The sequence below is a fragment of the Cervus elaphus genome, chromosome 30, assembly GCF_910594005.1.
Source record: "Cervus elaphus chromosome 30, mCerEla1.1, whole genome shotgun sequence".
In the NCBI taxonomy this organism is placed as follows: Eukaryota; Metazoa; Chordata; class Mammalia; order Artiodactyla; family Cervidae; genus Cervus; species Cervus elaphus.
Genome location: NC_057844.1, coordinates 76,138,117 through 76,153,798, shown reverse-complemented (window position 1 = coordinate 76,153,798; position 15,682 = coordinate 76,138,117). Strand labels below are relative to the sequence as shown.

At 39.0% G+C, this 15,682-nt stretch overlaps 1 protein-coding gene across 2 annotated transcripts in view; it reads right to left on the bottom strand.

The window, feature by feature from the left end:
* Positions 1-15,682, bottom strand: part of PCCA (propionyl-CoA carboxylase subunit alpha) — a 346,757-nt gene that overhangs the window by 323,110 nt on the left and 7,965 nt on the right. For both annotated transcript variants that reach the window (XM_043892480.1, XM_043892481.1), the window contains exons 2-4: positions 12,637-12,714; positions 7,879-7,926; positions 7,702-7,770 (exon numbers count right to left, since the gene is read on the bottom strand). In XM_043892480.1, coding sequence (XP_043748415.1) covers positions 7,702-7,770; positions 7,879-7,926; positions 12,637-12,714 — 195 coding nt within the window. The remainder of the gene's footprint in view (positions 1-7,701; positions 7,771-7,878; positions 7,927-12,636; positions 12,715-15,682) is intronic.

The window sequence follows — 15,682 nt, the reverse complement described above, 5'->3', positions numbered from 1 at the left end:
CCAGCAACAGCAGAATATAATCTTAAATTCACATGGAACATTCTCCAGAATAGTTCATGTGCTAGTCCATAAAACAAACATCAAAAACTTTCAAAGGATAGAAAAAGAAAAAACACATTCTCTGACAAAAGCTGAAGGAAATTAGAAATCAGTAACAGAAAGAAATTTGGGAAATTCATAAATGTGAATTAAACAACAAATCCCTAAATAATAAGCGGGTCAAAGAAAAAATTACCAGGGCAAACAGAAAATACCACGAATAAAAATGAAAATACACAATGTCAAAACACGGGATGCAGCTAAAACAGTAAGAGAAAAATGTATGGTGAAACACCTGTATTAAAAAGACCTCAAAACAGCCTAGTCTTCTACCTTAAGAAATGTTTTTAAAAGAGCAAACTAAACCCAGAGCAAGCAGAATAAAGGAAACAAAAACCAATGTAAATATAAATGAAGCAGAGAGTTTAAAAGGAGAGAGATCAATGAAACCAAAAGTTGGTTCTTTGAAAAGGTCAATGAAACTGAAAATCTTCAGTTAAATTGACCAAGAAAAAAATGAAAAAATTCAAACTAAAATTTCAAAGGGTTTCCCTGGTGGCTCAGATGGTAAAGAATCCACCTGCAATTCGGGAGACCTGGGTCCAATCTCAGGGTTGGGACGATCTCCTGGAGGAGGGCATGGCAAACCCAGTCCAATATTCTTGCCTGGAGAATCTCCATGGACAGAGGAACCTGGCGGGCTACAATCTGTGGGGTTGCAAAGAGACGTGAGTGACTAATAAGCAGAGCACAGCACGGGAATGGAAGAGACATTACCACTGGCCTTACAGAAATAAAAACAATAAAGAAATACTACAAACAATCATTTAACAATGAACTAGATAACTTACAATGAAAAGTCTTCCCTAGAAAGAAACAAACTATAGACACTAACTCAAGAAGAAATAGGAAATCAAGAGATGGAATTAGTAATCAAAAAACTACTCACAGGGACTTCCCTGAGAGTCCAGTGGCTAAGACACCATCCTCCCAATGCAGGGCGCCCAGATTTGATCCCTGGTCACGGTACTAAATCCCACATGCCACAACTAAGTGTTTGCAAGCCGCAACCAAGCATCCCACATGCTACAACAAAGACTGACGATCCCGCGAGCTGCAACTAAGACTGCTGCGGGCAAATAAACTTTTCTTAATGTTAAAAAAAAAACTTCCCACAGAGAAAAGCTCGGATCCAGATGGCTTCACTGGTGAATTCCACCAAACATTAAAGGAATAATTAATGACAACTCATAAACTTGCAAAACAACGGAAGATGAGGAAACAGCCCCATAGTGTAACATGAAGCCAGAATAACTCTGATACCAAAATAAAGACATCAAATGAAAAGTATAGACCAGTATCTCTCACAAATACAGATGAAAAATCCTCTACAAAACACCAGCAAACTGACTGCAGCAATATATACAAAGGACTATATACATTGTGGCCAAGTGTGATTTATCCCAGGAATGCAAGGCTAAACATCCAAAAATTAATTAATTAATGTAATATACCACATCAATGGAATAAAGGATAAAAACCACATTATCATCTCAGTAGACACAGTGAACACATTTGACCAAAATCAAACACCTAATCATGATAAAAACTCAACAAACTAGCAACAGCAGGGCACTTCCTCAACCTAATAGTGGGATTTGATGAAAATCCCAGAGCCTAAATCAAACTTAGTTATGGAATACTGAATGTTTTGTTCCTCACTTCAGGGGGAAAATAGAGTACCTGCTCTCACCACTACTTTTCAATAATTCTGAAAGTTAAAGCTAGGGAAATTAGGCAAGACTATAAAATAAAAAGCATCCAGTTATAAAAGAAAGAAGTAAATCTCTCTCTCTTTATACATGACATGATCTTCTAAGATCTTCTAATCCTGAGAAATCTATTTTTTTAACTATTAGAAATAATAAAGAAGTTTAGCAAGGTTGCAGGACCCAAATCACTATATGAAAATTAACTGTATTCCTATACACCTGCAATTAAAATAAAAACTGAAATTAAGAAACTGCAATTCTAGGGACTTCCCTGACAGTCCAGTGGTTACAATTCTGCACTTCCAATACGGAGGCCACGGGTTCAATCTAGGGAACTAAGATTCCTGCAAGGCATGCAGTGCAACCAAAAAAAAACAGAGAAAAGAAGAAGAAATTGCAGTTCTCATAGATCAGAAGTAATACTAAAATACTTAGGAATAAATACAGCAAAGTAAGTGAAAATCACTCTCCGAAAACTATAAAACTGTTGAAAGATTAAAGCAATGTAAGTAAGTGGAACAACATCAGATGGAATGTCCATGCTCACATATAGGAGGACTTTAGAATGTTGAGATAAAGATACTTCCTCAAATTGATCTACAGATACCACACAATGCCTATCAAAATACCAGCAGGATACAGTGTTCCACTGGGACCATTTTCCACTCATAAACCATTCTCCACAAATCTTTTCAAAGAATAATAAGGGCCTGGAGAATGACACAGAAAAGACAATTCAGACTTGATAAGAGGCTTAACCCCTATTTTGCTCTCTCTGGTCCTAACCATTTCCCACTGGAGGAGTTTACACTGTTGTTGACTCTGGCCTCATCCCTGGATGCGGTTGGACTAATCTCACCAGTACTTACAAACTGTTCTCCTGGGTGATGCCTGACTCTGAGACTGCTCTGGGTCAGTCTTCTCAAAGAAAGCAAGAGAATGTCCTCAACAGAGGAATAGGATAGCATACTATTTTAAAATAATCCAATAATAAGCAAGACTAGATAGAAAAACCACAAACCCTTCCTGCTGCTGCTGCTGCTGCTAAGTCTCTTCAGTCATGTCCAACTCTGTGCAACCCCACAGACGTCAGCCTACCAGGCTCCCGCGTCCCTGGGATTCTCCAGGCAAGAACACTGGAGTGGGTTGCCATTTCCCTCTCCAAAGCATGAAAGTGAAAAGTGAAAGTGAAGTCACCAGTTGAGTTCGACTCTTTGAGATCCCACGGACGGCAGCCCACCAGGCTCCTCTGTCCCTGGGATTCTCCAGGCAAGAGTACTAGAGTGGGTTGCCATTGCCTTCTCCAACAAACCCTCCCTAGAAGCATCTAAAAATTCTAGATTAAATATAACAAATTTCCTTTAAATGACCAGTCTGGCTTACAAGAAACCACAAGCAATCTCTAGGGATCAAAAACAAAGAAGCAACTAAACGTCAGACAGTATCCACTAGAGCCAACACCACTAATCTTGGAGAATGTAAGCAAGGATCTGGGTAACCTAGAGAATTTTAGTTTTAACTCTCAGAGAAAGGAACCATGTGTGAGGTGAAGATTTGAAGGGAAACTCCTACCTAAGGCCTTGCTGCTGAAAGATTACATCCTCAGTGAAGGGGGGGTTGGGGGTGGGGGAATGAATAAATAATCTATTAAGTAGGGAGTAGACAAATACTTATTATCAGCTGTGCTTCAAGGTTAAGGAAAAAGTCTCCTCAGGAAATTAGAAATCATGAGCCTATGTAACAGAAGGAGGGGTGTGGGAGAGTGTGTGTGTGTGTGTGTGTGCATGTGTGTGGTTTCATCTTGTTTTGCCCATCCTAATAATTCAGCAGCCTTCATGACAAGAAATGAATATAAAAATTAGTCAGTGACACCCTAGAGTGACTGGCAGAAGGCAGTAGAACCACCACCCGACAGGATTACATCTACAGCCAGATGATTATAGATTCTGTTCTTGCAGAATTCAACATTAAAGATACCAAATATGGTATCACAAAACAAAATCTACATGCATGAGGAAATAATCCATTGACAGGAAGAGTAAGAAATAGAAATAGGTATGCAGGAACTTGAAATAGTATGATAGAAACTTTAAAACTAAGTTAGGCTATAACTAAGACATGGAATGACTCAGATACGTAAGAAAAAAACACAAAACAAAAATCAGGCAGGGAAATCCCTGGTGGTCCAGTGGTTAGGCCATGAAGCATGTAAGATTCTTTCACTCCAGGTAATATTTAAAATGCTGACCTTTTGAAAATAAATACTGAAACATTTATAATACATCTGAATAGCATGCCTCGTTCATAATATCAACATTGTAAAGCTGGTTAGATATGGTTAGATATGCTAACCTTTGTTAAAGTGTTAAAAAAGCAAAATATGCTGTTAGATGAATTCACTTCTTTGTCCTTCTTGAGGCTGAAGAAGAAACCAAGCAGCAGATGTGGCCCTATTGCTAAGGCTTAAATCAAGCTCTGAGCATTCTAACTTAACCATCATTATTATTATCCTGTTCTTACTTATAGTATCCTTCCAGAAACCGACTTACAGAAGGTCATATTCGGGTGGAGAGGGAGGTGGGAGGGGGGATCGGGATTGGGAATACATGTAAATCCATGGCTGATTCATATCAATGTATGACAAAACCCACTGAAAAAATAAAATAAAATAAAATAAAAAAATAAATAAATAAATAAAGTCCTTGTCCATTAAAAAAAAAAAGGAAGTTTTGACTTGACCAGGCATTGCTTGCTTCCCATTGGGAAGCCTGGCAACTCTTATTCTAAACTATATATCATAATCTTTGGTTTAAAAAAAAAAAAGTAGCTAAAGAAGTTTTTAAAATATAAAAACTGCCACCTCTGCTTCAGGAAGGATAAATGTCAAAGACTTAAAACTCACACCAACTCTTTTGAAAGCAGTTTTGCCAAAGTCTAGGAAGTATCCAAAGCTAGGAATGTATGAGTGAGCAAAGTACTCATGTTCTTTGAGGTAACAGCTTACAGAAGCAGACTACTCTGGAACACCAATATTTAAATATAAATAAATAGGACAGAGTGAAAATATAAGTAATTTTGGACTATCCATGCCAACAGTAACCTCCAGGAGAACACAGCATAGATATCCTATGATATGAAAAAGAAAATTATAAGTGAAAGGTTGCTGTTAGGCTTGAAGTAAAAACAGTGATTGGCCACAATTCAGACACTTTTCTCTCTCAGTTTATCCATGAATGAAAACACGGCCTGAGCTAGATACACTGAAAATAAAAACAAGATGAGAAGAGTGTCCCAATTAAAATTAAATTAAAAAAATTTTTAAATGAGAAGAATGAATTTTAAATCTACTACAAGCTTGATGATAACACAAGCTTTTTTCTAGAGGACTTTACTATTGGTAAATGCCTTAGTTTACCAATCAAGAATGACATTAAAGCAACAGTTTTCTCATTATTTCATGAATATATTGTAAAGATATAAACTAATGAAACTATCAGTTAAAACAAATTATTAGTAAAGAAGCCAGAAATGAATAGTCAAAAAAAAAAATCAAACAATATGTACACAAAACAAGTTTTAATTGCTTGATTTAATTATTTTAAGCAAAAGATAAATATTTTAAATGTAGGGGCCAAAAAAGGAAGATAAGACAAAATGAAAGCTAGTGGAAGGGATGGAATTCCAGTTGAAATATTTCAAATCCTGAAAGATGATGCTGTGAAAGTGCTGCACTCAATATGTCAGCAAATTTGGAAAACTCAGCAGTGGCCAAAGGACTGGAGAAGGTCAGTTTTCATTTCAATCCCAAAGAAAGGCAATGCCAAAGAATGCTCAAACTACCACACAATTGCACTCATCTCACACACTAGTAAAGTAATGCTCAAAATTCTCCAAGCCAGGCTTCAGCAATACGTGAACCACGAACTTCCAGATGTTCAAGCTGGGTTTAGAAAAGGCAGAGGAACCAGAGATCAAATTGCCAACATCCGCTGGATCATTGAAAGAGCAAGAGAGTTCCAGAAAAACATCTATTTCTGCTTTATTGATTATGCCAAAGCCTTTGTGTGGACCATAATAAACTGTTGGAAATTCTGAAAGAGATGGGAATACCAGACCACCTGACCTGCCTCTTGAGAAACCTGTATGCAGGTCAGGAAGCAACAGCTAGAACTGTTCATGGAACAACAGACTGGTTCCAAATAGGAAAAGAAATACGTCAAGGCTCTGTATTGTCACCCTGCTTATTTAACTTATAGGCAGACTACATCATGAGAAACACTGGGCTGGAGGAAGCATAAGCTGGAATCAAGATTGTCGGGAGAAATATCAATAACCTCAGATATGCAGATGACACCACCTTTATGGCAGAAAGTGAAGAACTAAAGAGCCTCTTGATGAAAGCGAAAGAGGAGAGTGAAAAAGTTGGCTTAAAGCTCAACATTCAGAAAACTAAGATCATGGCATCCAGTTCCATCACTTCATGGCAAATAGATGAGGGAACAGTGGAAACAGTGGTTGACTTTATTTTTTTGGGCTCAAAAATCACTGCAGCCATGAAATTAAAAGACGCTTACTCCTTGGAAGGAAAGTTATGACCAACCTAGACAGCATATTAAAACGCAGAGACATTACTTTGTCAACAAAGGCCCGTCTAGTCAAGGCTATGGTTTTTCCAGTGGTCATGTATGGATGTGAGAGTTGGACTATAAAGAAAGCTGAGCACCAAAGAATTGATGCTTTTGAACTGTGGTGTTGGAGAAGACTCTTGAGAGTCCCTTGGACTGCAAGGAGATCCAACCATCCATCCTAAAGGAGATCAGTCCTGGGTGTTCATTGGAAGGACTCATGCTGAAGCTGAAACTCCAATACTTTGGCCACCTCATGGGAAGAGCTGACTCATTTGAAAAGACCGTGATTCTGGGAAAGATTGAGGGCAGGAGGCGAAGAGGATGACAGAAGATGAGATGGTTGCATGGCATCACTGACTCAATGGACATGGGTCTGGGTAGACTCCGGGAGTTGGTGATGGACAGGGAGGCCTGGCGTGCTATGGTTCATGGGGTCACAAAGAGTCAGACACCACTGAGAGACTGAACTGAACTTCTGAATAAAATTTTAAAGTCACAAAGACTGAAAATTCTTTGCATTAAATTACTATACGATAAAAGCTGACATTACCAATAGGTCCTGTTATCAAAAGTAGTGTGAAAAAAAAAAAAAAAAAAAGTAGTGTGAAAGAGTGAAAAACAGTAACTTATCAAAGTACAACTATTTACATTTCATTCCACACAATTCCAATAATTTATATACTTTCCCCACGGAATATTTTCCTACTCATTCATAGTTTACTACTGCTACAAATGCCTGCTGTGGTAAAAAATCTCCAATAAAATTAGTTCTCATTCACCACTTTATGCTATGCCTTCTTTTGCTCATGTCCAATCAGCATTAGTCTTTCATTTATTTATCAAACTTTCAGCTGAACATGGTACAACATTTAGGAAGGTCAAACAGTTAAGAGCATCCCTTAGTGACATGGAGTTACCCTGTGGGGAAATGTGCTCCCATAAGGCAGCACTGTATAAACATTTCATTAATAGCTAGCTCTTTTAACTTTCTCATGCTCTGCCTAAATGTACTTGGTGACCAGAATCCCTCTACAAACTATTTATTCTAGTCTAGGCTTTTAAAGCCTCGAAAATAAAATAGTTAAGAGACATATTGAAGATATTATGATGCTTCCATTTTGCTTAATACAAGAGTACACAATAGGTATTTTTTAAATTGTGTACCTTTTCAGGCCAACAACAACAACAAAACCCTACATCTTTCACTTTTTTCTATTTGATCCAAAATAAGATCCTAACTCAAACAAAGCAAATATACTTACAGAACTAGCATCGACATCACTGTGGATGGCAACCGTCTTAATGCCCATCTTCTTGCAAGTTTTAATAACCTATATTAAAATACATTAATGTTATCTACAATAGTAATTCATGTTTAAAGGGATTTAATAGTAAAATTCACAGAGTAAAATGAAAAATAAGATTAAAATTCCACTCACCCGACATGCAATTTCTCCTCTATTAGCAATAAGAATTTTATCAAAAGTCTAAAGAGAGGGGGAAAAAACACATAAGAAACGGTTAACTCTCACTATAAGACCAGAAAACATCAAGCTTTGTTCGCACAGTCACCACTAGGCATGACCCTCACAGTGTTACTTCCTACATGGCATTAGATACTATGCACATGTTCACTTACAACCAGGCTGCTACTAAACTCATCTGGCAGGATCTGGCCTTATAATTACCCTGTTAAAAAAGTATCAATTGATAAGGTTCAATAATTCATAAAGGAACTACATTTCTTGCCAAAAGAAAATCTTCAAATGAGATTTCCGAAAACTAAAACTTTAGTCAAAACTGCTTAAGAGTTTACTTGATTGTTTTCTCAATTTAGAGAAATTCTAAATGTTACGTTTCTCAAAGTCAAGTCTGATATAATTTATATTCCATCTCTTTGGGATTGGGGCATAGCATTAAGTGGTATTTTCAACAACTCAGAATAGATAAACTAGTTATGCTTTTATCCAAAGAGTTCCAGACCACGCAGGTTATGCTATTTGAGTATAATGTTGAGCTAATGCTATTGAGTATAAATGTTGAGTATAACATTAAGTATAATGTTAAGGTTGAATAACCACATTTTGAAACAGCTAAAGCCACATAATAGAAAAAGATGTTCCATTTTGTGTAGGGTGAGAGACCTAAATTCTAAGCCCAACTCTGCCATTAATGACCTATTTCACTCTAAGTAAATCAGTCTCTGAGGATTGCAATCTCTTGATTTCCACATAAATAAACTGACATGGCATTCTAGTGGGAAACTATTTAACAAGGTTCTCTCCTGACTCTAGAACTGAACAAGCTACTCTTTTTAAAGAAATGCACACGAGCAATTGTAAGTAACTTGGATGCAATACATTTTAGTACACAATAATTGCTGGGTTAGTGAACTGTTGCACGTTAAATGGACCCTTTTTTAAAGTTTTAGTCATATTTCTAAAAGAAAAGCTAAAGGTATATATGATCTTAAAAGTACTCTTAAATAATTTAAAGTAATATGCTAATCTGACAGCAAATTACAAAATCTCAGAACTGCAAAAGGCCTTTAAAGTCTTGATTTAACCTTTATACCACACATGGGCTATCCCACCCAACTGAGACAAGCCTCCACCTGGGCCCAAAAAACACTCTAATCCCACCTAGGGCTTGGAGCTATAAAATCGTGTGTGTATGTGCACGTGCGCATTAAGTCACTTCAGTCGTGTCTGATTCTTTGTGACCCCATGGACTGTAGCCCAGCAGGCTCTTCTGTCCTTGAGATTCTCCAGGCAAGAATACTGGAGTGGAGCTATAAAATCGTGTGTGTGTGTGTGTGTGTGTAAAATTGTGTGTGCGTGTATGTGTTCAGTCATGTCTGACTCTTTGCGACTCTATGGGCTATCACTTGCCAGGCCCCTCTGTCCATCGGATTCTCCAGCCAAGAATACTGGAGTAGCATGCCATTCCTGCCGAAAAGGAAGCATACACTTTGAAAACCTGTTCCTACTTCCCTAACTGCATCTTTAAACACTGATTCAATATTAAGCAGACTACCTCAGATAAAAGCAGCACAAACCCTGGAACTTACACATTAAGCAACTGTTAGAGCAAACACAACAAATTATAATAACATCACAGGGAGTACAAACCCTATCCTAATTTCTATGGAAGAAGTAGAATGATGGTTAAGAGCTAGTCTGGAGCCAGCCTGGCCCAGTGAGAATCCCAACACTACCACGCATTCCTCTGAGGACAAGCCAGCCTACTGAACGCTCATTCCCCAGTTTGTAAAACGGGAGTAAGAAGAGCTACCTGACACGGAGGTTGCAGGAATCTGAATTCACACCGTAAAGGGTTTAGTGTAGGGCCTAGCATGCACTACACACTCAATATGTGTTAGCTAGAGTGTCTTTCTATGGTGTTGGAGAAGACTCTTGAGAGTCCCTCGGACTGCAAGGAGATCCAACCAGTCCATCCTAAAGGAGATCAGTCCTGGGTGTTCACTGGAAGGACTGATGCTGAAGCTGAAACTCTAATACTATGGCCACCTCATGCGAAGAGCTGACTCACTGGAAAAGACCCTGATGCTGGAAGGGATTGGGGGCAGTAGGAGAAGGGGACGACAGAGGATGAGATGGCTGGATGGCATCACCTACTCGATGGGCATGGGTTTGGGTAAACTCCGGGAGTTGGTGATGGACAAGGAGGCCTGGCGTGCTGCGATTCATGGGGTCGCAAAGAGTCGGACACGACTGAGCCACTGAACTGAACTGAGAGTGTCTTTATTAGATACTTTGGGCGGCAAACCAGATTACAAATCTAGGAGTGTGATTCTGTCTCACAGGGACAAATCTGTACCAGAATGACTTCGGCACTGGACACATTCCTACTCATCTCTATTCAGGGACTTCCGATGGTTATTTTATGTGCAACTTGATTGGGCCACAGGGTGTCCAGATGAGACATTTTTCCTGACAGTGTCTGTGATGGTGTTTCCAGATGAGACTAACGTGAATCAGTGGACTTGGTAAGGCAGACAGCCCTCCCCAGTGTGGCTGGGCACCATCCAGTCCACTGAGGGCCTGACAGACTAAAACGTGGAGGAAGAGAGGACTAGTTCTGCCTGCCAGGTTGAGCTGGGACATTGGTCTTCTCCTACCCTTAGACCCGGGACTTACACCATCAGCGTTCCTGGTTCCCAGACCTTTGGACCTGGACTAGATTTACACACCAGCTTTCCAAGGTGTCCAGCTTGCAAACAGCAGACTGCGGTGGGACTTCTCAGCCTCCTTAATTATGTGTGTTGGTCGCTGCTCAGTTGTGTTGGACTCCCTGCAACCCCAGGGACTGTAGCCTGCCAGGCCCTTCTGTTCATGAGACTCTCCAGGCAAGAATACTGGAGTGAGGAGCCTTTCCCTTCTCCAGGGGGTCTTCCCGACCCAGGGATCGAACCCAGGTCTCCTGCACTGCAGGCAGATTCTTTACCAGCTGGGCCACCAGGGAAACCCAGGAATTAGGTGAGCCAATTAAAAAAAAAAAATTTCCATACATCTCTTATTGGTTCTGTTTCTCTGAAGAACCCTGACTAACAGAGGACTATTAATGGATTACCAATTAGTACACAAGTTCAATAAAGCTAATACCAATTAATCTTCCATACCTAAGATTTTAACCAAGTAAAAATGAATATGGTTCAGATCTTAGAAGGTAAAAATGGGGACACACAGTAGGGACACCGAGGCCCTTGCCCCAAAGGCAACAATTACTCCTAGTTTCCTGAATATTCTTCCAGATAGGTTATGCGTATAAAAGAATATACACACGAATAAATTTAAGCCAACTTTTTTTTTTTTTTGGCCACATGACGTAGTTTGTGGGAATCTTAGTTCCCTGACCAGAGATTTTTTTTTTTTTTCTGACCAGGGATTGAATGAACCCTTGCCCTCGGCAGTCAGAAAGCAGTCTTAACCACTGGACCACCGGAGAACTCCCTAAACCAACTTTAAACCTCCCGTCTGCATCAACAAGTACAGGTAAATGTCAAGTGCATTTGATAACTTCAGTGTACAATATGGCACAATCACAACAAAGTGTGTTAAGTGCTGTGTTAAAAACAGTAAAAGGAGAGAGTGAACAGCACGTGTTAACAAGGCAGTGACACTGAAAGCAGATGGTAGCACTAAAAACTACAAGCAATTTCTAAGATAGCTCAAGCACAAAACACAGTATGGGGTACCGTGGCAAATAAAGCTGGGGTAAAAATGCCCAATTAAGAAAGGACTTATATGTCATTTAAAGACCTGGGACGGGGACTTCCCTGGTAGTCCAGTGGTTAAAATTCCGCACTTCCACTGCAAGAGGCACGGGTTCTATTCCTGGTCAGGGAACTAAGATCCCACAAACCTCTCTGCACGGCCAAAAACAAAAAGTAATAAAATAAAATATATGAAAGTTAACTTCACCTGTGTATCTTTAATGTGGCTATTTTATTAGAAAATAAAAAATTACATACGTCCTGCAATTGTCTCCACTTTACATTTCTATTGAGCTACAGTCAATATAGAGCCTTTACTCTCCAAATTGCAAGATTCTTTTGAGCAGTTGTATACTTTGGATATTTAGAAGACCACTTCATTCTCAAATAATCATTCAGATTAGTTCTACTTTAATGACATTCAATTTGAATCATTTCTTCTTAACCAAAACGCTTCAGCCTCTTTGATGCCTTCACTGTCACCAAATCATGTTTTACCTCCAATCACCACTTCCAGTTCCTTTATCTCTCCATTACGGGCCTCAGACATTATCATATACCAAGATTTTAACTGGAATTCCCTTATCCCAAAATTTACAATACCCATAACTGCCTTCACTCAAAAATAGTTACAAATATTAATGGGAAAAAAAATCAATTGTTTAATCAAAATCTCTCAACTGCCTAGGCTAAGAAAAAATGTATTAGTGATCCTGCTGAAAACAAGGGAAATACTTTGGAAATTTATTCAATTTTCAGTTTAGGTACAAATACAGAATTAAAGCCTCAGGTTGTGGTCCACAATGAAAAAAGGAATAAACACTGAACACCTATAAAACCTATGATGTACAGCAATAAAAAATGACACAGCATCAATAAAACTTAACCTGCCCAGTGAACACAATGTGGAGACAACGAAACATTTTAACTTAGCCATTAAAACTGTTTTTGAGATACTTACTTTCTCACTGGGATCATATCCAGCTGAACAGAGACTACGAGACACCACCAAGTACCGTCTTGAATAATGTGGAACACACTACCACAAGAAAGAAAAGGGAAAAAAAACGTGAAATAAACGACAGATACTTGAATGAGCTTTAAAAATATTTTTCAAGGTAATTCTTCCAGTATGCTTCTGGCTACAGTGTTTCATCAATCGATATATGTAGTTCTAAGCAATATACCTTAACTATAGAAGGTAAACCCCAACTAGACACATTCCCTGGGCACACATGAGAATCCAAAGACATCAAAACAATCTCCAGAAAAGTGTAAGAGTCAACAGGTCAAATAAAATCTGAAGGAAAGTCTTTCTGATCATGCACACAGATATAGCAGGATCAGAATGGCACATACCACACAGAACTTTATACAACATTAAACAAGCGTCTTGGCCTTCAAAGAGCTTCAATTTTAACAGGGCCCAGAAAATAAAAAAAATATTTTTTATTTGCTAATGTCTGACACATGATTTCTTATTTTACTTATTCTGGTATAAACGTGGCTTGGCAGATAAAAATGAACAGGTAACACTAATAATCAAGTTCACTTTAATTCATTACCATAAACGTGTGTGGAAAAAAGTATATCTTGAGCCTTTAAAACATTAAGAATAATCACTAATAAAGGTTATAGCAAAGGTTTAAGAAAATAATTTATCCTATAGTCACTGATGAAGGTAAACCAAGAGAAAAACGGGGTGAGGGTGGTGGCAAAAGGCAACAGGTAGTACATCTCAGAATTTTCTAACAGCGTAACAACTCAAATAGGAAGCAAATAATTTATGGCAACATTTTAAAATGAAAAAGATGAACACAGTTATTTTTTTTTTAGAAGTATCAAGCACCAAATTACAAAATGTAATCTTTATACAGAAGTGAAAGTAACAAGAGACAAAAGATACACTTTACAAAATAAAACCTAGTAAAACTTACCACACCAAGTAAAAAGGACTAGTGATGAATAATGAGCTGAAAATGGGAAGAAAACTGACTTCACTACTGTCTCCCTTTCCCAGACCAAAATACTCTTACAGTTCTGCAAGCATCCCTGTGAATTCAAACTCCAATTTAGAAAACTAAGTCTCAAGAATTTTAATTTTTCAGAAATGTCAAGTCTAGGCTGCAATGGTAAGAAAATTTAAACACAGATCTGGTAAAAGCATTATTAATTTTTTTTATTTTGAGATAATATAAATAGAGGCACTTCCACATTAATACTAAACATCTGTGCAAAGAGATGATTTGGCCTTTAAAAAAAAAAATGTACCAAGGGGGTACACCACCACTTCTTTGTGACAGGGTTCCACTGCTCTCAGCAGAACAGCTACGATCTGGCAACTTGACTCACACCAGATTTAACAGGATAAAGGTAACACCTCCTCACTTAGAAACCACATATTGTGTTTTATAGCTTAGCCAATGCAGAAGGCAAACTCAGAATAGAGAAAAGGTCTTCCCTGGTGGCTCAGTGGTAAAGAATTCGCCCATCAGTGCAGGAGGCAGGTTCTATCCCTGGGTTGGAAAGAACACCTGGAGAAGGAAATGGCAAACCACTCTAGTATTCTTTCCTGGGAAATCCCATGGACACAGGAGCCTGGCGGGGTACAGTCCGTGGGGTCACAAAAGAGTAGGACACGACTCAGCAACTAAACAACAACAAAGAAAAAAAGAAAAGCAAAAGCTACCTAGGCATTTCTCACATTTAGTCTGCAGCAAGGCAGCACTAGACAGTAAAGAGCATACCAGCTTCCTAACAATTTTATAAAATGAAAACAGTTTACAGTTTTACCAATTTCCCCTAATACCATAAGGCATATAACAGTCAGTTGTAGGAATGTGTCAAAATACCCTTTTACAAAAGTATATACAAGAAAGGATTTTACAAAAATCATACATGTGTCTTTAATTACTAACAAATAAAGGGCGTAACTGATTCCTGATGGCAAAAGTCAAATGTGAGTCTTTCAGAGACAAAACACAATCTGGGGGAGACATTTTAGGTATTCTAATTAGCTTTGGGGAGAGTAAACAGTGATGTTTATGTCTGGGGAAGGGAACACTTCCCAGCATACCGCCTGGAACAGAACTCTGCGAGATCAAAGAGCCTGAGTTCTAATCCTAGCTCAGTCTGACACTATTTCCAGGACTGGAGCAAACGACTTTAACTCCCCAGGTGTCTTTCTTAGGTGCTTGCATGCTAAGTCACTTCAGTCGTGCACTACTCTGTGCGACCCCATGGACTGTCGCCCACCAGACACCTTTGTCCATGGGATTCTCCAGTTAAGAATACTGGAGCGGGTAGCCATTCCCTCCTCCAGGGAATCTTCCTGACCCAGAGATTGAATGCAGGTCTCCTGCACTGCAGCCAGATTCTTTACCATCTGAGTCACCAGGGAAGCCCAGCTTCCTCCAAAGTCCCGACTAACCTACACCACTGTCATTCAAAAAACAAAAGCTTACCACGGAGACTGTAACACACATGAGCATCTGACAATCATGAAGCACATGCTGTTAACCCAAACTGAACGTGTGGTCCAAGAAGACAGTGACTCGGATCTCACTGCCGGACTGCCCCGAGAGCAACAAACTCTGAGTTGTTCGGTAGAAATGGAGCTAATTTCACAGATTCGAATAAACATGACTGAAGCATTAAGTTTCTACAATACCCTTGGGAATGAAAGCCTCAGGATTCTATCTCATCAGATGGGCTCATGAAAAAAATGGACTAAGCTAAACTTGGTCCTCCTGGGACAGTTTCTAACCCAGAAGGATCAGACATCTCCAAGCGGCCAAGCTTTGAGAGAGGTTTGGGTCAGCTGACTCAATGTAATCTACATTTACTCAGGAAACTGCCAATAACATAAAACTCAAATTTTAAAATGTCTACACCACACAGCTCTTGAAACTAAATCAGCTCTATTACAAATCGTTGCTGTTGGTCAGTTGCTAAGCCGTGTCCATCTCTTTGCAACTCCACAGGCTGCAGCCCGCCAGGCTTCCCTG